Genomic DNA, 19,804 nt, shown 5'->3' with positions numbered 1-19,804 from the left:
TCTCTGTGGCCGGCATCTTCAGAGGAACAGGAGTAGGAACTCTGTCCATGCTCTGTTGCTGTTTGTTGGGTGGTTGAGTATTTATAGCTGTGGGAACAGCTTTTGTCTTTTTCAGGAGATAAGAGTGATTATGGTGATCAGTGTGTTTTTTTGTGTGAATGTATTGTTGTGATAAGGGGGGAGAGATTACCTGTCACTGTGACTGATGGGTGTCTTTAGCTGGTCTTCAGTATTTTGAAATAGAATTTCATGTCCAACTTGTTTTAGGGCATGTTCGGCTACTGCTGATTTTTCCGGTTGTTTTAGTCTGCAGTGTCTCTCATGTTCTTTGATTCTGGTGTGAATGCTACATTTTGTGGTTCCAATATATACCTGGCCACAACTGCAAGATATCCTGTATACTCCTGCAGTGGTGAGGGGGTCCCTTTTGTTCTTTGCTGACAGTAACGTTTGTTGTATTTTTGTGGTCGGTCTGAATATTGTTTGCCTTTGTCTTTGGAAAGACTCTGAAATAATGAAACCATGTGCTTTATTGCTGAACAAATTCTTGTTTAAAGTTGGATCATGTATGCAGAAATATGTGTATATTCTAGGCCTTAAAGGAAGCTATGAATTGATGATGCCACCTACTGAAGCTGGCTCTCTACTTGATTCTGAAGATGTTGGTGAGTAAACAGATTGGAAGTAGAATACACAGAGTGATGATAATCTCACTGAGTAGGCAGATTGTTATATACACATACACAGTACGGTAGGGTGGGGGAGCAGATACTCCAAAAGCGAGTTTTGATTAAATCAAGGATGAGGAAAAGGCCCAAGTATGTACTTGTCTGAAGTTATCTTTGAGCTGCTTCTTAAAGGAAAGAGCTGTAAACATTAAAGAGGATTCTCCACAGTTATTTCAAAGCATACTGTGCCCTAAGGAAATTTTCTCAGGATCACCCATTGTTACTGCATTTTTGTCTCCCCTTGCTTTCAGTTCCAAGCGCTCCAATAAAATCTTCCTTCTGTCTGGAAGATATTTAGAGTCTTTTTCATTAACAAATTGCTTCATACCCCTTTGGTAGTTTTTGTAAATTGCTTTACAGAGTACAGTATTGTTTCACACCAGATTAGACTATGTATCAAATAGATTTAATCTGTATATTTTCAGAAATGCAAATATCAGAGTTTAATTTTCTCCTATCCCCATTTTGGTTCTAAGGAAAATTGCTCATCTGAAACCATTGTTTGCATTGGGAGTAAACCCTCCAGTTGGTGACAGTGGAGGAAATAGTTAAACACAGGGGAAGAGATGATGCAATCCCACCTCCCAACAGTTTCTAAAACCAAAACAGCAACAATAACAATCTTAGAACTCTGGGTCTGAAAAGGATCCTATGGGTCATCGAGTCCAGCCCCTGTCAAGGAGGCACTGTGGGGAATTGAACTCCCAACAATCAACCTCTCTCCACCATTATTTGTATATTTAATAGTGTTCAATTTCCTTCATTAATGATCAGGAGGATCAAGGAATTTTGTATAATGCAGTGTTTCCCACAGAATGTTACACATTCTGATGTTTAAATGAGAAAAGCAAAGATGCATCAGAAAATGTGCTGGTTCTTTGGAAAAGAATGAGGCAGCACTTTTGGTCATGAGAGCATTTATTAAAATTTTCTGTCTTGAGTTTAACCTCGGGGGAAAAAATTCCGTCCCAGTTCTGTTTCTTTCTTTCACAATCACTAAATTAAGTTATTGGCTCCTAAATACCTAATTCGTCTCTTGACAGATACTGGAGGTGACTCAGCAGATCCACCTGTGTCTGATCGATTGCGTAGCGAGATGGCGACCTATGTTAATATTCCTACTGGTCCCACATCAAAGAAACAGCTGCATTACATGGAGTTAGAACTCCAGGAACCCAGTACAAATATAAGAGGTAAGAATGTTTGAAAATAACTGAAACATGTTTCTTTTGCAAAGCGGGCTGTACCGTATCATGAACAAAAAAAGACCTTTGACAGCAACATTGTAATGAAGCCAGAGCCAAACATGCACATCATTCTGATGTGACTCTTATATTTGTCCAGTATTTAGTGTTGGTTGAGGGCATTTGTATCCAGACATTCTCATTATCCAAACTACCAGTGATTGGTTCCTTCTATCAACATTGTAATTTGGACTGAGGGGTATGAAAGTCTATATTTAACCCACAGGGAGCTGATTCCTCGTTCCCTTTTTACAGATACAGAACAGTAAGTTTCCATTCTGGCAGCTGAGCCAGCATTGAGAAAGGAATGAGTGCTTAGTCCTTCTTGTTATGCTTTCCTTTCTGCATAGTCTACGTCCCCCATTCTTTCTCATCAGGTTGTGTGCCATCAGTGGCACTGTGGATCTTCCTTAAGAAGTGCTGTGACTGCAAGGAGTACAACATTAATACTTTGAGATGAGGCCTTCTATGTCCACACAGAATCCAAGGGATGGAGAGAGGAGGGGGTAGAAGAATATATGATGTAGAAGGAATGAATAATTACTATTACAGTGGAAAATAGTTGAAAGAATTCTATTAAGTGCAGATGAATATTTTTCTAAGTTGTCATTTCCACTAAGGAATGGAAGAGTACAAATAAATAGTTGACAGTCTTTCGGAAATACATAGCACAGTAGGTGAAGGTATAAAGAGAGAAAAAATGGGTGTGTTTTATACATTTCACACTATTGAAACTTACCCCACCCTCATATCTGAACAAGATAAAAAAGCTCCTGTTCCATGTTGACTGGAGCCTTAAACAAAAGCATTTATGTTACAACATAGACATACAATGCAACAGTGCAGTACATGCAATTTGTGTTTTAAATTGTGAGCTATAAGCGCTGGCGCTTCTAGAAGTGTTACTGTTCCCCAGTGCTAAAATTCATAACTTGTTTGAGCTGTCTGTGACCACTAGGTGGCTATTACTGTATTGGTTTCATAATTTATCTTAAAAGTACACAAAGAGGTTATGGCATGCATTGGTGACAGTGTTTTTCTACCATAGGAAGTGAATCAACGAAATATGCACAGATTGATATTACAGCCACAGAGACAGCCCATAAAGTGGGGTCACAACATGCACAGTTTAGAGAAGATCGCCTTCAAGAGCTTGAACAAAAGAAGAAAAGCAACCAAGCATGTTCCTCCTAGGAAAAAACTAATTTGCTAACTATAGTGATATTTGTAAATGTTTTATGAATTCATTAATTTAACTAAATACTACCATTGTTTTCGAATTCATACCAGATTCATTCCACTTCATTGATTTTTAGTTGTACAACTGGTAGCATGGTGTGTGGGTGTGTGTTTGTGTATATATATGTGCAAAAACGTTGGTTGTAAACATGTCTGGTAAATAACATATGTTGTAATTTTTTAAATGGCTTGCTTAATCATGTATCTAATACACATGATTTTAATACAGGTATTTAATATAAAGAAAATTGAACAAGGATGTAAATGTAGCTAAGTATTCACAAAGTCTTGGTTTATACAGTGTGTTATTGATAAGTGGGGCTGACTCGATGATCCATAGGGCTCTTTCCAGCTCTGCAGTTCAAAGCTTGTTGTTCTTCTTCTTGTTGTTATAAAATAAGTTGTTAAGAGTTAAGGTAGCTTTTCATGCAAGTTTTAGATGAAAAGTAAGTTAACTTCACATTTTCAGCTGGCATATTTTGTTTCTCTGCAATCCACTTTGTAAGTAGTGGGTGAACCTAGCAGTGCTATTTCTTGCTGCAAAGCAAGATCCACAGAAATGTCTTTAAATGGCAGAGGGCATTTCTGGGCAATTCTGTCTTTTTTGTGCCTTCTTGGTTCCCAGCCTTCGGTCCCCAGATATTCTTGGACTAAAATTCCCAGAAGTTTTCATCACTAGCTGTGCTGGCCAGGGTTTCTGGGAGTCGTAGTCCAAGAACATCTGGGGACCCAAGGATCCTCCAGGGATCTTCAGTTAGAAGGGGGAATCAGTAAAAATGGTTCCCTCCTTTTCTGTTGCTGGAGTATCCTAGAGGATCCAAAGCCACTCCATGCACCTTTGGATTCCATGCAGTAAAATTATAATGAAAAATATTATTTACATGTTTTCACGTAACTGCTGCAGTTAAGGCACTGTCACTAGTGTACTTAAAGCATACATTTAAATATATTTCACAACTGTAAACCTGTTGCTCTAAGCTTTTGTCTTAACTTTTATTGTGGGCTTTGGTCAGCAGCAGTAGTGTATGAGATGCAGCACACCTAACCCCATATCTGGTGCCTTAGTTCTAAGTGCTGTAAATTAAACCATTATAGTAGTTTATAGTAGCCCACTGCAGGACTCTCATTTTGCATATCAGCAAAGCAACCCCAAGTAAATTTAAAGTTGTGCTGTTAATTTATCGACCAGTGGTACCAAGCATAAACCAAGCTGACATCTGTAATTTACACTCAGAGTTGCATAAATAAGTGAAATCAGCTAAAAATGCATTTCATTTAACTTTATGTGTAATTACTTCACCACTTGGACCTTTAGGGGAAAGCATGTATGCCAATCTTATCTCTAGACAACATAGATAGTGTTACTAATTTTCTAGGGTGTTTTCTATTTTACACAAATATTTTTTCTACTAAAGCAACATCCTTTATTTTCTGTATGCTTAGTGACTTTGAATCCAGTAGCACCATATTGAATAAATGGATGTGCATTCCATTTTCTCATCTATCAAATCCAGTTTACACCTGACATGTATTCTTCCTGCATGACAGCGGTTGGCGTCAAGTGGTCTTACAATCCACACACCTAAGGACATCCTAAGTTTTTAAAATGCAGTTTCCCATTACGTCCAGGAACAGTTGTTTTCACCTCAGGGGTCCCCAAAGCCCACACTCCAAAATAACGAAAAACCAAAGCCAGAGGTGCTCGTCTGAGCACTTTGGCTCTGAATTTTTTTAAATCATAATTCAAAACAACCATTTCTAGGCCCAGTGGCGGGTGTAAAAATGTGTCCTGCAAAGCCCCCTGAGATTGCCACTCCTATCATTTGATGATTACAGTAACATTACCCTGTTATGTACGTAGTTTTAACTTTGGTTCAGCATCTTGGGAGATAGCCATACGTTTTTATAGAAAGATAAGGGGAAAATTCTGTGTATTTAATAGTCCCTCTTGAAAATATGGACTTGCATTTGTACTTTCAGCGTTTGCCTCTAAAATGGTGGTTGAAATAAAAATTTAAAATAATTATTACCTTTTATTCCATGATGATGAACACCTTTTTGTAAGAATTTTATAATATTGTTTAAAACATTGAATTTGAAAGCAGTAAATTTTTTTGCATCAGATCTTGACCAGTTGCCCTCACTTTCTTAGCCAACCTTTCCAACATTCTTCAAACATTAACCTTCAAAAATGAATCAGGTTTCTGAACAGTCCCCTGATCCTCCTTGTTGCCCTCCTCTGAACTTGATACCAACAAGCTAGACCAAGTTCAGGGTAGGGCAACAAGGATGATCAGGGAATGGAAACCAAGCCCTATGAGAAAAGACTAAAAAAACTGGGCATGTTTAGCCTTGAGAAAAGAATACTAAGGGGAGATATGACAGCACTTTTCAAATACACTTTTCAAATACAGAGTAGGGGCAAGATCTGTTCTCGATCATCCCAGAGCGCAGGACACGTAATAATGGGCTCACATTACTAGGAAGCCAGATTTAGGCTGAATATCAGGAAAAACATCTTAACTGTTAGAGCAGTACAATAATGGATCAATTACCTTGGGAGGTAGTGAGTGTTCCAACGCTGGAGACATTCAAGAGAAAATTGGATAACTATCCATCAGATCTGCTTTGATTTGGATTCCTGCATTGAGTAGGGATTTGGAGTCAGTTGGTAGGCTCCTTCCAACTCAGTTATTCTACTATTCTATGATTCTAATCTTCTTTGTGGGGGAATGTTCTAAGAAATGCATGTTATATCATCCCTGCTCATTTAGTTGCATTATTTTCAGAATATGATTTTTTTTTTCTTGCATCAAAGGATATTGGGATTAATGTCCTTGGTTCCTATATTTTACTTTTGCAAAAGCAGTCACTATGAAATTTCTTGCATGTATATTTTAGTTTGAATGTGTTAGTACAGTCTTAAAATCTCCAAATGTCACCCTTGTGACCTAAATTTGCCATTTCTGTGTGAATGTCCTAATTATTACTATAATCATTGCTGCGAGTGGCCTGATACAGTTAAATTGGCTTATTAAGCTGGGAGTAAGACCTGTTTAAATCAGTGGCAAATATTTATAGGATTACACCAGATATGTTTACTGAATATGTATGGGATTTCACCGCCAGTTATCAAAGATGGTATATTGCCATGGAGAACTTGTATTCCTTGGTTAAAACCTACTCAGGAGATCTTGAAATACATTCACATTCGTAGAAAATCATAAGAGTGATTATGTGCTTGGGATCCAGTGCTAAGCTTTTCATGTTGTTTTCATAGCCTGCCTAAGTAAAATCATGTGATGGCCTTTTCTGCCTAAATGGGATTCTCTTCTCATCAGTATTTGTGGGCTGCAAGAAACCTTGTGATTGAACTGTTTGTCTATCTCGATGAAATGAGTTTGTATACTCTTACCTAGATTTGTATTTTTTCACTTAATAGTAGCACTGAAAGGTAAAAATGCCTTCATGCAAGTAACTTGCTGTTCTATCCAGGAGCAGATACTGAAACCTGTGCTAACACCATTCATATATTGGTGCATTGTTCTTTAACAATAAGGGCCTACAATATTCATTTATTTAACTTGAAGTATCACTTGCATACAAGAAAAATATATAGTGATTTCTCTCATAGGTATGCCAAGCAGATTTTTGTTTCTGATGTTGTAACTAGAGATGGGCACTAACTAAAAAATGAAGCAGGGAGTTCATTAAAAAATGTTAGTTCATTGGTTTGGGTTGGTTTGGCTTCATCAAAACAGATGAACCTGAACTGACCAGAACCACAAACTTTTTTTTTACAATTTAAAACTTCCTGGTTTATTCCCTCCACAGACTGCATACTGCGATGTAGTGGGAAGGGGGCAGGGGCAGGGGCAGGCTCTGGGGATGGGAGTTTCGTCCCCCCCCCCCCCGCCGGCATGGGCTTTTAAAAGAAATGAACCATATACAGTAGTGGAGTTTTTTTTAAGTTGAAATGGTTTGTGGTAGCCATGAACCACCGTGAACCACCATTTTGTGGTGTAACATTTCTTGCAAATACACAGGTACAAACAGCAAAGCCATAGTTGTGTAGAAAACAATTAAGTAGTTGGGTGCCAGTAATGCCCAAATAGGATTAGTATGTCTGAGCCCTTAATTCTCTAAATGTTTTGTATTCATCTTAAGCTAATATAATGGACTACTTATAATTTAGTACTGTGTCTTTTTGTATCCAACCTTCGTTTTAAAAGGCATTTAGTTGCCATTCAGGGGTTACATACCTAGGTGAATTAGCTTTCCACATAATTGTATGGTGTACAAGTTTTTGTTACACATGCATTCAGGATTACTGTTTTGTGCATTATCCCGGCTCTAATTAATTATACCAGGTAGAGGACATAATATGACTGCTACTAAATGGGTGGAATGTGCTGAGCTTCCTTTCACACATAGTACAGTACAGTATTATGCAACTGCAGTGGAATGTCATGCCTCTAAAACCTACATCATTTGAAGCCCCAGGCTAGAACTGCATTTTTTTAATGACCAGCTATTCTCTTTCATACTGTGGCACAGAGAATCAAATCAGGAAATTGTTTCCTGTGAGTTTAACTGAAACATGAAAAAGAGGCAATTCAATTGTGCTTTTTCTTTCTCCACTCTACTACTACTACTACTACTACTACTACTACTGCTACTGCTACTACTACTACTCACACACACACACACACACAGTGGCAGGCCTTCTGTTCATATGTTGCTCCTCATATTATGGTATAGAAATAATCATACTAAAGGATCCCATCACTGTTTTGTTTATATCTCTTTCTACATCTCTCTTATATATATATATATATGGGGAGAGAGAGAATATACTAACTATCTATCTATCTATCTATCTATCTATCTATCTATCTATCTATCTATCTATCTATCTATCTATCTATCTATCTATCTATCTATCTATCTATCTATCTATCTATCTATCTAATTTTAAAAAATCATTCAGCTAATGGGTGAAGCCAAATTAAAAAGCACTATATATAACGCAAGACACAGCCATTAAGGTCTAAATCGCTGGGAACAAAAGTGAGTACACCCCTAAGTGACAATGTCCAAATTGGGTCCAAGTAGGCGTTTTCCCTCCCTGGTGTCATGAGACCTGTTAGTGTCACAAGTCTCAGGTGTGAAGGGGGAGCAGGTGTTATTGCTCTCTCTCAGACTGGTCACTGGAAGTTCCAAATGGCACCTCATGGTAGTGAACTATCTGAGGATCTGAAAAAAAAACAAATTGTTGCTCCACATAAATATGGCCTAGCCTATAAGAAGATTGCCAAAACCCTGAAACTGAACTGCACCACAGTGGCCAAGACCATACAGCAGTTTAACAGGACAGGTTGCACTCAACAGGCCTCGCCATGGTCGACCAAAGACGTTGAGTGCCTGTGCTCAGTGTCATATCCAGAGGTTGGCTTTGGGAAATAGACGTATGAGTGCTGCCAGCATTGCTGCAGAGGTTGAAGGGGGGGGGGGGGGAATCAGCCTGTCAGTGCTGAGACCATACGCTGCACACTGCAACAAATTGGTCTCCAGGGTTGTCATTCCAGAAGGAAGCCTCTTCTAAAGATGATGCACAAGAAAGTCCACATACATTTTGCTGGAGACAAGCAGACTAAGGACTAAGGATTTCTGGAACCATGTCCTGTGGTCCAGTGAGACCAAGATCAACTTATTTGGTTCAGATTGTGAGAAGCGTGTGTGGCGGCAACCAGGTGAGGAGTACAAAGACAAGTGTGCCATGCCTACAGTCAAGCATGATGGTGGGAGTGTCATGGTCTAGGGCTGCATGAGTGCTGCTGGCAGTGGGGAGCTACAGTTCATTGAGGGAACCATGAATGCCAACATGTACTGTGACATGCTGAAGCAGACCATGATCCCCTCCCTTTGGAGACTGAGCCACAGGGCAATATTCCAAAATGATAACAACCCCAAACACACCTCCAAAACGACCACTGCCTTGCTAAAGAAGCTAAGAGTAAAGGTGATGGACTGGCCAAGCATGTCTCCAGACCCAAACCCTTTTGAGCATCTGTGAGGCATCCTGAAATGGAAGATGGAGGTGCGCATGGTCTCCAACATCCACCAGCTCTGTGATGTCATCATGGAGCAGTGGAGGAGAACTCCAGAGGCAACCTGAACTCTATGCCCAAGAGGGTTAAGGCAGTGCTGGAAAATAATGGTGGCCGCACAAAATATGGACACTTTGTGCCCAACTTGGACATTGTCACTTAGGGGTGTACTCTCTTTTGTTGCCAGTGGTTTAAACATTAATGGCTGTGTGTTGCATTATTTTGAGGGGACAGCACATTTACACTTATACTGTACAAACTGTATACTCACTGTTTTACATTGTAGCCGAATGTCATTTCTTCAGTGTTGTCACATGAAAAGATATACTAAAATATCTATGAAATGTGAGGGGATGTACCCTGTTTCCCTGAAAATAAGCCCTAACCTGAAAATAAGCCCTTTTATGATTTTTCAGGGTGCTTGTAATATAAGCCCTACCCCAAATATAAGCCCCAGTTAAATGAAAACCCACTCTCCACCATTGAGCAGCATTCTGCAGCAACCAAAATATGACATGACTGTATTTGAAAAAATGTAGATTGTTGTACATGAAAACAATAAAACATTCCCTGAAAATAAGCCGTAATGCATTTTTTGGAGGAAAAATTAATATAAGACCCTGTCTTATTTTCAAGGAAACACATTACTTCTGTGATTGTCAAAAGGTTCGAAGGGAGTTTTAGGCGGTTCACTGATGTAAGCAGGAATGAGAGGAGTCTGAGTTTCCAAAACAGAACACTTTTTATTGGCTTGTAACAAGGGAGTGTCAACTATAACGTTCGTAGGCACCAAGGAGTCCCAATCATACAACCTTCTCTCAACATGTCCAAGTGAATTAACTGTATAGTCATGTTTCAAAACTGGGGAGCTGGTCCAAACCGTTCCTTGTCTGTGGGCTTCCGCAGGGGAGCGCTTCTCACGGCACATATGGTCCCACAGCAGGGATGACGGGCCCAATCCCCCTCGGCTGGAGGCTTGTTGAATGTCACATCGGGGCGTACCACCTTCCTCCAAGGACCGTGTCCCCATGGGAACACCACTACCGTCCATTCTGTTGTCTCTTGAATGGTGATTCCTCCATGTTTCGGTGTGGGGTCCGGGAGCAGCCCACCAACCTTGAGGTTTGGCAAGTTTCCAACAGGCTCTTTATCTCTTTAGCCTTGAACTCCTCCTTTGAGTCTCGTCTAATGCCCGTCTCTACTTGAAAATCCCGCACGCTTGCACCTTCCTTTATACCCTCTTCCCACACGTCAGTCCATTGCTCCTCCCCCTTATTCTTTCCTTCCTCCAACAAACAAACCTCTGTCTTAACCCTTTCAAGTTTGCTTCCTTCTCCTACTTCATCCTTTTTTTTCTACCTCTCTTTTTGTGTTTGTTTCACCTGGAGGAGATGGCACACTCGCTGCCTCCTGACCTTCACAGTGATATACTGTAAGCTAACTCAAAAAATAGGGGTGCCACAAACAAAATGTTGTAACTTTGAAACTGGACCTTGGACCAGCTCCAAATTTGGCACAGATGTAGCAGACAGTCTGTTCTTGCTCTGTGCCAGATTTGGAGATATTTGGGCATTCGCACTTGTTGAAAAACACTCCCGACAATTTCTTTTTGTTTGGTTGAGAAATGGCTAACTTATGAAAAAAGAAGTCAGCTTCTGGGATTTTCTCTTGTGTGGTGGTGTTGTGAATGGTAGTGAGTACAAGAGGGTATCATGTAGACCAGTGGTCCCCAACCTTGGGCCTCCAGATGTTCTTGTACTACAACTCCCAGAAGCCTTCACTGCCACCTCTGCTGGCCAGGATTTCTGGGAGTTGAAGTCCAAGAACATCTGGAGGCCCAAGGTTGGGGACCACTGCTGTAGACCACTGACTGTTGCTATTGATGTTGTCAACATTCATGCTGCTCTTTGCTATTTAACATTTGACATCCTTTTTCCTGTTGGCAACACAACAGGAAATTGACTTTTTGAATTGTCTGTACAGAAGCAAATATCCCACATTCATAAACAGGAGTTTGTTTTTAAAGAATTGAGTCCTTTAAATGCATGCTGCCATTTCCCAGCTATATATCTCCTACTCTTATGTTCCTTCCCAAACTAAAAATTAACCCTTTTAAGAATTCAAAATCCCCACTCTCTTGCTGACAAAGCCCTCAGTCTTATTGGATGAAAAAGTTTCTGGGCAACTTGACAGATAAACAGTGAAAAAAAGTTAAATGAAATTAAAAAGGGGGGGGAGTAAAAAGTTAAATGAAAACATGAAAAAAGAAATGTGTACATTCTTTCATTTTTAACAATTATTTGAGTGTAAGAGGTTCTCTTTTGGTACACAACAAAAGAACACAAAACAAAAAGATAATGTGTTTTTCATGTTTTTTTCTTTCCTTTTTATATTTACACAAAAATCGCATTCCTTATTCCCATCATGGCTATCTTAACTTTGAATGTAGCAGTTCTAATTTATATTGTTTACAACACTCTCTGATGTTCTTCATATAACATGTTCTGTGGTTCTTTGCCTGTTATGTTGCTTTACTATCAGTTGTAACAACCTATACCTTTTTGTCCTGTTACATGCTAAAGGCATTTTAACTTCCTTCATTTTATGTATTTTACAATGTCTTGGGCTTTCTGCGATTGCTTTAGTAGTTCTTCATTGGTTGCCTCAATCCAAGAAAATTTTGGCATCTCACCATTTCTGTCTTTCTTACAGAGATTAGCTGGAGTAGCTTCCTATAGATGAAGAATATAATATGCAACAAGCATTTAAAATTGACTCTGAGGATACATGTTGCACAATACTATGTATACTCTTTTATTGTAATAATGAGCTTTACATTACATTCTTCATCTATAGGAAGCTGCTCTTGGCTATCTCTGTTTTCATTTTTATAATACAGTGGTGCCTTGCTAGACGATAATCCGTTCCACTGAAATCGCTGTTTAGCGAAATCATTGTCTAGTGAAAAGCATTTCCCCATTGGAATGCATTGAAACCTGTTTAAAGCATTCCAATGGGGAAGAATCGTCGTTGTCTAGCGAAGATCAGCCATAGGAAAGCCGCTTTGCAAACCGCCGATCAGCTGTTTCAATAGCTGTCTTGTGAAGCTTAGGTCCCGAAAACACCCGTTTTGCGAGTGCGGAGGGAGCTGTCAAAATCGTTGTCTAGCGAAAATCGGTTTGCGAAGCAGGGACCAAACATTGTCCAGCGAAATTCCCCCATAGGAATCACTGTTTTGCGAATCGCTATAGCGATCACAAAAAGTCAATGTCTATCGAAAAAACTGTCATGCGGGGTAACTGTCTAGTGAGGTGTCACTGTATGATTATGCTACCACTTTTCATTGAACTTTGTGCTTTTCCAGTTTTGTGATCTCTGCTTGTTGAATGTTCATGAATCAGCTTCATCTTGTTTGGCCAGAGGATATAAATGAGTTACTTGGAAGGGTGAAACTCATCACTTGATGGACCTGTGTCCATATATCTTGTCTGATAAACAAGTCACTGGTGTAGTATAATCCAGTCTCTAGCCTCTCCTTTTATAATTAGAGCAAGTGGCAGAAATTCAATGCCAAATTTTCTTAGATGAGGCTAATTATTTCTGTTTCGGTTCAGACTAGAGTTGAAGACTGAAAAAGCCTAGATAAGGTTGGTTGCTGACAAATGCTGGAGGTTAGATGGAATAAAGAATGTGTCACTGCATAAAATCCTGTTGTGTAACTTCATGCCAGCAGAAGCTGATGACATTATCAGCTGATGCCAGTAAAATTTAATTTCAATGAATTAAAAGCTTTCTCTCACCTCCCACACCCTGTTTTAGGTTCCAAGGCTCTGTAGGGTTCCCTTTTGCCATGGAGAACCCTTCGGAAGCCTTAAGCTCAGCAGTGGAACCTTTACTAGTGAAGGGTTGCTGCCAGATTACCCCTGGTAGTTCTCATCCTGCCAGTGACAGCAAATTTTGTTTATTAATTGTTTGCCCCTGTTCCGAGGCTCCCAAAGTCTTTGTTAGGGCAAAAGTGGGTCTATGGAGCCTCAAGATCTAAAATGAGAGGATAGGAAGCTTTCAGTTCACGTTAACTATTTTTGGCACCAGCTGATGCTGTTATCCACAGGTATAAATTTATATCAAATGAGTTTTGACCATTATCTACATGTCAGAAAACTCGCACAAAGCCCCTAGCACCTACAGCATTTACTAATGTGAAATAGTGAAATAGAATTTTGATGCAATCATATTATGATTGCCTACAAATAATTATGCATTTTGTGAAATGTGGCTCTGTCCATCGGTAATACAGGTGGGTAAACATTGCATCTGAAGGAAATAAAATCAGTGGCAAACTGCCTATGCTTCAATGTTGGTATTACGAGTAATTTCAGTAATTTTTAAAGTTAAAATTAAAGGAGAACACGGAACAGAATGAACCCATGCAAACAATAAAGAATGAAGCAAGACAAATTCCCTCATCCCTAGATATAGCAAGCAACAACGAAATAAAAATTTAAAAAAAGACAAAACACAAAAATTGTGTGGCCCCTTAGATGATGCACAAAAAGCTGAGCTGGCAGAAGAGTATTTAAAAAATAAAAGAAAGAAAAGATGACTTTTCTGTTGGGTGAGAATCGTCTTTGCTAAAGAAATTGGCTTGGAGAAGGAAGGGTAAAAGATATGAAGGCAAGAGTGGGAGAGCCAAACAAAAGAATGACTTGGTCTCATCTGCAGAAGACGCTCCTACTTTCCTCTGAGGTGACTAATAATATAAATATTAAAAATAGAACTAAAGAATGTTCTCTCAGAGATTATCTGTCCGTTAGTTCCCTATTACTTGATAAGTATACACATGAGGTAAGAGAACAGTCTTTTAAACAGTGGCCTGCATTTAGCTTTTTTACCAGCTTTTTTATTCACCAGATACCACTTTATTACATTCATATATTGTCAGATCAGATCGATTTATCAATCTTTAATTTTCATGTGATTGACTTTTGCTTTTCTAAATCATTCATACCTCAGACTTGGACTGCAGTCTGGGCCTGGCTTGAAATGGGTTCAGACTGACACCACGCCTGACTCTTTTTTCCATTCCAAATTTACCAAACAACTTTGGTGGGAAGAGTTCATTCTAGAATCTTAACTTGACTTTTAACACTGCCATATTACAAGATGGATTGATAAGAGATGTAACTTCCATGGACTGCAACATCTGATGACCAGATCACATATTATGGGAAGTATATATTTGCTGCTGCTCTAGTGTTTTCTTTCCCATTATGCAGGTCTTCCAAAGGTAAGCAATTGAGGAATCAGGGCTGCAAAAAAAGCTTATCCCATCTCCCAGTGACCAAAGAAAAAGCAAGTGGATTTGCAAAATGTGGACAGAGACAAGGTTGTGTTAAAATAAACCAACATTTTCCCATCATAGGGGACCTCTGTGTCTAATGATGTGTTAACTGTAATATCTGGTATCTACTAACTGAACTTATGTATTCTTGAACATAGGATATATATTTCTTCTTGCTTAGGTCAGTATAGAGAGTTCAGTGGTCCACAGGAGATATTTCTGAAGATTTTGACATCTTAAAGATGCTGGTGTCTATGGAAACTATTATCTATTGGTCCTCACACTTGAGAGGCTGCCAAGATACTGAAGATCTAATTGACAGCTGTTTGTGAGTCCTTGCTGCTCCCAGACAAAACATTATGGCAGGAGAAGAACATTGGGCAAAGCTTAGATTACTCACATTGTTAAATGTCCAATGTGACCAAACATAAATGAATTGTTCTTCTTCGTGGCCTCTGTGAATGCACACTAATGGGTTAAATGTGCACTTGTGCAGAGGCCTCGGAATATTCTAGTGCTTAAAGTAACACTTTTGGCTCCGGCCCCCAGGACCTCATGGTCCGCCCGCTCTAACAGTTACCTCAGTTCCATTTTTTCCGCTGCTGCAGTTAGGTCTCCTGGCTAGGGCTCCGTGAAATTATTGGAAATTCTTGGAAAATATTTGGCTCCTGTTCGATTCTTCATTAAGGAAAGTACAAAGACTTTATTATTTAGGAGGGGAGGTGTGCGTTTTGGCCCTTTGCGAGGGTTTTCCCTCTTTCTCCCTCCCTTCCCCCCCTTTCCCCCCCCTTGGACTGTTCCCAGGCCTCCAAGGCTTCCTCATCTCCCAGGGTTACTTTAAAAGCTGCATTGCCTTGGAGAGTCGCACAAAAATCTTTGTGTATGCATCGAAGCGGCCTCTGCGTCCACAGAACCCGACCCTTTACCTCATATATAACCTAGGGAAAAGAGTAAAGCCTCTAAAACTAAGGCCAAACCCTTAGTTTTATAACCACCAACCCCTCATTCTTCGGCTATTCCTAGCCTGCCACCACAGGCTTCCCCGTCCTTGCCTGTCCTCACTCCTCAGTCCCCTGTTGAGTTTCTTTCCTAGGGCTCTTTGCCTCCATCTTCACCGCCGTCGTCGGTCCCGCTTCCTCCTACTCCGGAATTATCCCTGCAACATCCTCTCCGAAAAACAAGAAGGTGAAAGCGAAGCATTTGGCGCCATCTTTAGAGATAATAATAATAATAATAATAATAATAATAATAATAATAATAATAATAATAATAATAATAATAATAATAATAATAATAATAATAATAATAATTTATTGTCATTGTAAGTATATACACATACAACGAAATTCACAGACACCCAGAGACCAGACACATGCACACACATAAAATTCCCAAACACTCCCCACCCACTAAAAGTCCCCCACTAAAAATACAAACATCTACACCGCAGGCCAAGTTACACAGTCCAACTAATTATTCACTACTGGTGGTCTTTAAGCTCATTATTAATTGCAATTATAGCTCTGGGATAAAAACTATTGAGAAAACGTGTGGTCCGAGTCTTAATTGTTCTATATCTTCTGCCAGATGGTAACAGTTCAAAAAAGTTATAAGCAGGATGGGAAGAGTCTCTCAGGATGCTATGTGATTTCCTTAGACAGCGGGATGTGAAGATGTCATCCAGGGTTGGTAGCTGGAGCCCGATGATATTCTGGGCAATTTTAATGGTTCTCTGTAGAGCTTTTTTGTCCGCTACAGAGCTACTCCCAAACCATGCCAGAATGCCATAGGTTAGGACACTCTCAATGGTGCTACGATAGTATGACAGAAGCAAATGCTGAGATAAATTTAACTTGCCGAGCATTCTCAGGAAATACAGCCTCTTCTGTGCCTTCTTCTTCTCCGAGCCACTCGGGACCGAAGGTCTCACCCCACGGGGCTCGACATCTTCGCCCCAATAAAGCGAAGAAGCACGCGCCTAAAGAGGACTTGCGAAAAACAAGAAGGCGAAAACGAAGCATTTCGCGCCATCTTGTAGAGATTCCCGGTCTCCGAGCCACTCGGGACCGAAGGTCTCACCCCACGGGGCTCGACATCTTTGCCCCAATGAAGCTAAAGAGCATGCGCCTAAAGAGGACTTGCAACCGCTCAAGCGCTCTAAGAGCTATTTGAGACGTTGGAGGCAGCAAATGCAAAAGCTGTATTATCCGCGTCTGCTATACAGCCTTGCTGCGGAAACTTCATCCTCCGAGTCCTCGTCCTCATCGGAATCCTCCAATGAGAGTTCGACATCGTCGGTACCGTCCTTCCCTGATATCAGGAGGAAGAGGCAGCGATCGGTACCGAGGGAACCTCCGTTACTGGAGATGCCCGAACATCTATGGACCTCCCAGGTCCCGATACTCCCGCGGGCTCCGGTACCGAAGAAAGAGATCATCTCCTGATACCAAAAGACATAAGAAGAGATGGTACCATGAAGCCTCCCTGGTACATTAGGTTAAAACATGCTGGTACCATGCCTTGGTACCAAGCAGAAGGCTAAAACATGCTGGTACCAGGAGGTCAAAACATGTTGGTACCATGCCTTGGTACCAAGCGGAAGGCTAAAACATGCTGGTACCAGGGGATTAAAACATGCTGGTACCATGCCTTGGTACCAAGCGGAAAGTTAAAACAGGCTGGTACCAGGAGGTTAAAACATGCTGGTACCATGCCTTGGTACCAAGCAGAAGGCTAAAACATGCTGGTACCAGGAGGTCAAAACATGCTGGTACCATGCCTTGGTACCAAGCGGAAGGTTAAAACAGGCTGGTACCAGGAGGTTAAAACATGCTGGTACCATGCCTTAGTACCAAGCGGAAGGCTAAAACTTGCTGGTACCAGGGGATTAAAACATGCTGGTACCATGCCTTGGTACCAAGGGGAAGGTTAAAACATGCTGGTACCAGGAGGTCAAAACATGCTGGTACCATGCCTTGGTACCACGCGGAAGGCTAAAACTTGCTGGTACCAGGGGATTAAAACATGCTGGTACCATGCCTTGGTACCACGCGGAAGGCTAAAACTTGCTGGTACCAGGAGGTTAAACATGCTGGTACCATGCCTTGGTACCAAGCGGAAGGCTAAAATTTGCTGGTACCAGGAGGTTAAAACATGCTGGTACCATGCCACGGTACCAAGCGGAAGACTAAAACAATATATGCCCATAAGAAACGCCTGGTACTGAGGAAGTATTCTTAAGGAAGATACTGAATACTGATTATATGAGGAAGGATACTGAAAAAGAAACCAGAAGTCCTTTTTCACTTCTGATGCTCCACTTTCTTCTACTTCCCATGACTCTGACTCTGAATCTTCCGACTCCATGGCACCAGACCACCCCTAACCTGACCCTGCCAGACTCTGATATTTGTGATGGCTTTCCTCCATCCCTCATTTCCGAATTTCATTCATGTTCTAACATGATACAGAGAATCGATAAGGCTCTTGATTTAACAGTACATCAACTTCAAACAGAGTCTGATAAGGTTTATGCAGATATTGATGAGGAATCAGTGCCTTCCCTGTGCTTGTCCCTTATCCCATCTTTATTCTGCTTGCTTCAGTAGACCTGGGAAAAGCCCTTCTCTGTCCCTAAAATGTCCAGGCTTGTAGAAAATCTGTACAAGACCTATGGTACCAATACAGATTTTTAACTAGGCATCCTCCTCCTTATGTGGATGTGGACGCCACACAAGCCAGATCACGCTCGAGATCTACTACCACACCGAGCAGCGAGGAGGTTAGAAAGCTCATCTACATGGCAGCTATGGGCGCCTACCATATCAACCTCTCTAACTGTGCACTACCCTCTCTTCAGGCAGCCCCAGCAGCATTTAATCTGAAAGGGCTTGCTCTCCATTAAGACGCCATGTCCCTCACTCAGCAAGAGAGTGTGATAGTGCATCACATTATCGAGGCCACCTCCAAACAGCTCATGACTGGGGTAACCTTGCAAAGACACAATTGGCTAAGGTCAGCCAACATGTCTGATTATGTCAGATTTGGAATAGGGGACTTGCTCTTTGATGGCTCTAGGTTATTCGATCCCTAGATAGCCTTCAAAGAATGAGGAAAACAGCATGGTCGTACAACGTTCAGCCTTATAGATCTCAAAAATTCCCATTGATGCATCAGTACTCTTATAGTGTATACAGACCTTATACTTCTCAACGAAGATATCTCCCTCAACAGTTGGCTCAGTACCACAATCCAATCAACGCAACCATCCCCACCATTCCTATAGGAAGTTGACAAAAAATCCAACAGACACTGTGACTCCCTCCCGCTTACCACCGCTCGATTCTGCGTCACATGTTCAGTATGCTTGCTTCCTTCTTTCTGCATGGACCCACATCACCTTGGATGCCTGGGCTCTTTCCATTGTCACCTATGGGTACACCATAGAGTTTTGGGATACACCGGCTCAGCGGGTGATTTACACTCACTCTTCTACCACTCTATGAGACAAGGTAAAGATCCTTTTTGGAAAATCAGACATATCTCCTGCCACTCCAGGTGGGGGCAGATCACTACGCCCCATTTTAGACCTAAAGGACCTGATTTTTCTTCATCAGCCAGCGCCGTTTTTGCATGGTGACCTTGGAACATATCCTTCCACTAATTCGACAAGGAGATTGGTTTACTTTGATAGACTTGAGTGATGCCTGCTCCCATATCTCCATCAGAAGTGATCATTGCGAATACCTCCATTCTCTCTAGGAAGGCCCATTTTAGAGTTCAGCGCCTTGCCATTCAGCTCTCGACGGCACCTCGAGTATTCACATAGGGGCCGTATTGGAATCTTGGCCGGCAAGAGCTTTTCCTTTCCCAGAATGGCATGGTCTAAATTTGTTCCCTGATATGTCGCTCCCCTCTGTTGTCTTGGATCACAGCCCATCAGGCCCAAAATCTTCGGGGACTCATGATTTCCACCACATCTGTCATAAAGCCCGCAAGGCTCAAGAGACAGTCCCTACAGGCCTGGCATCTGCCCTGTTTAACCCCATGAAAAATACACCCTACATATGCCTCCAGATTACTCATGAGCTTGCACATCAACCCTGCTGGTAATCAACCCAGAAGACTTGGCCCTGGAAAGAC

The 19,804-nt window shown here is 41.0% G+C and overlaps 1 protein-coding gene across 3 annotated transcripts in view; it reads left to right on the top strand.

Annotated features, from left to right (window-relative positions):
• Window positions 1-6,532, top strand: part of DOK7 (docking protein 7) — a 69,831-nt gene extending 63,299 nt beyond the window's left edge. For all 3 annotated transcript variants that reach the window (XM_073001009.2, XM_020815400.3, XM_073001010.2), the window contains 3 exons: window positions 594-665; window positions 1,772-1,921; window positions 3,021-6,532. In XM_073001009.2, coding sequence (XP_072857110.2) covers window positions 594-665; window positions 1,772-1,921; window positions 3,021-3,166 — 368 coding nt within the window. In that variant the 3' untranslated portion in view covers window positions 3,167-6,532. The remainder of the gene's footprint in view (window positions 1-593; window positions 666-1,771; window positions 1,922-3,020) is intronic.
• Window positions 6,533-19,804: the final 13,272 nt, after the last annotated feature.

The sequence above is a fragment of the Pogona vitticeps genome, chromosome 5, assembly GCF_051106095.1.
Source record: "Pogona vitticeps strain Pit_001003342236 chromosome 5, PviZW2.1, whole genome shotgun sequence".
NCBI lineage: Eukaryota > Metazoa > Chordata > Lepidosauria > Squamata > Agamidae > Pogona > Pogona vitticeps.
Note: the sequence above shows the minus strand (reverse complement) of the source record. Positions and strands in the feature narration are given on the sequence as shown.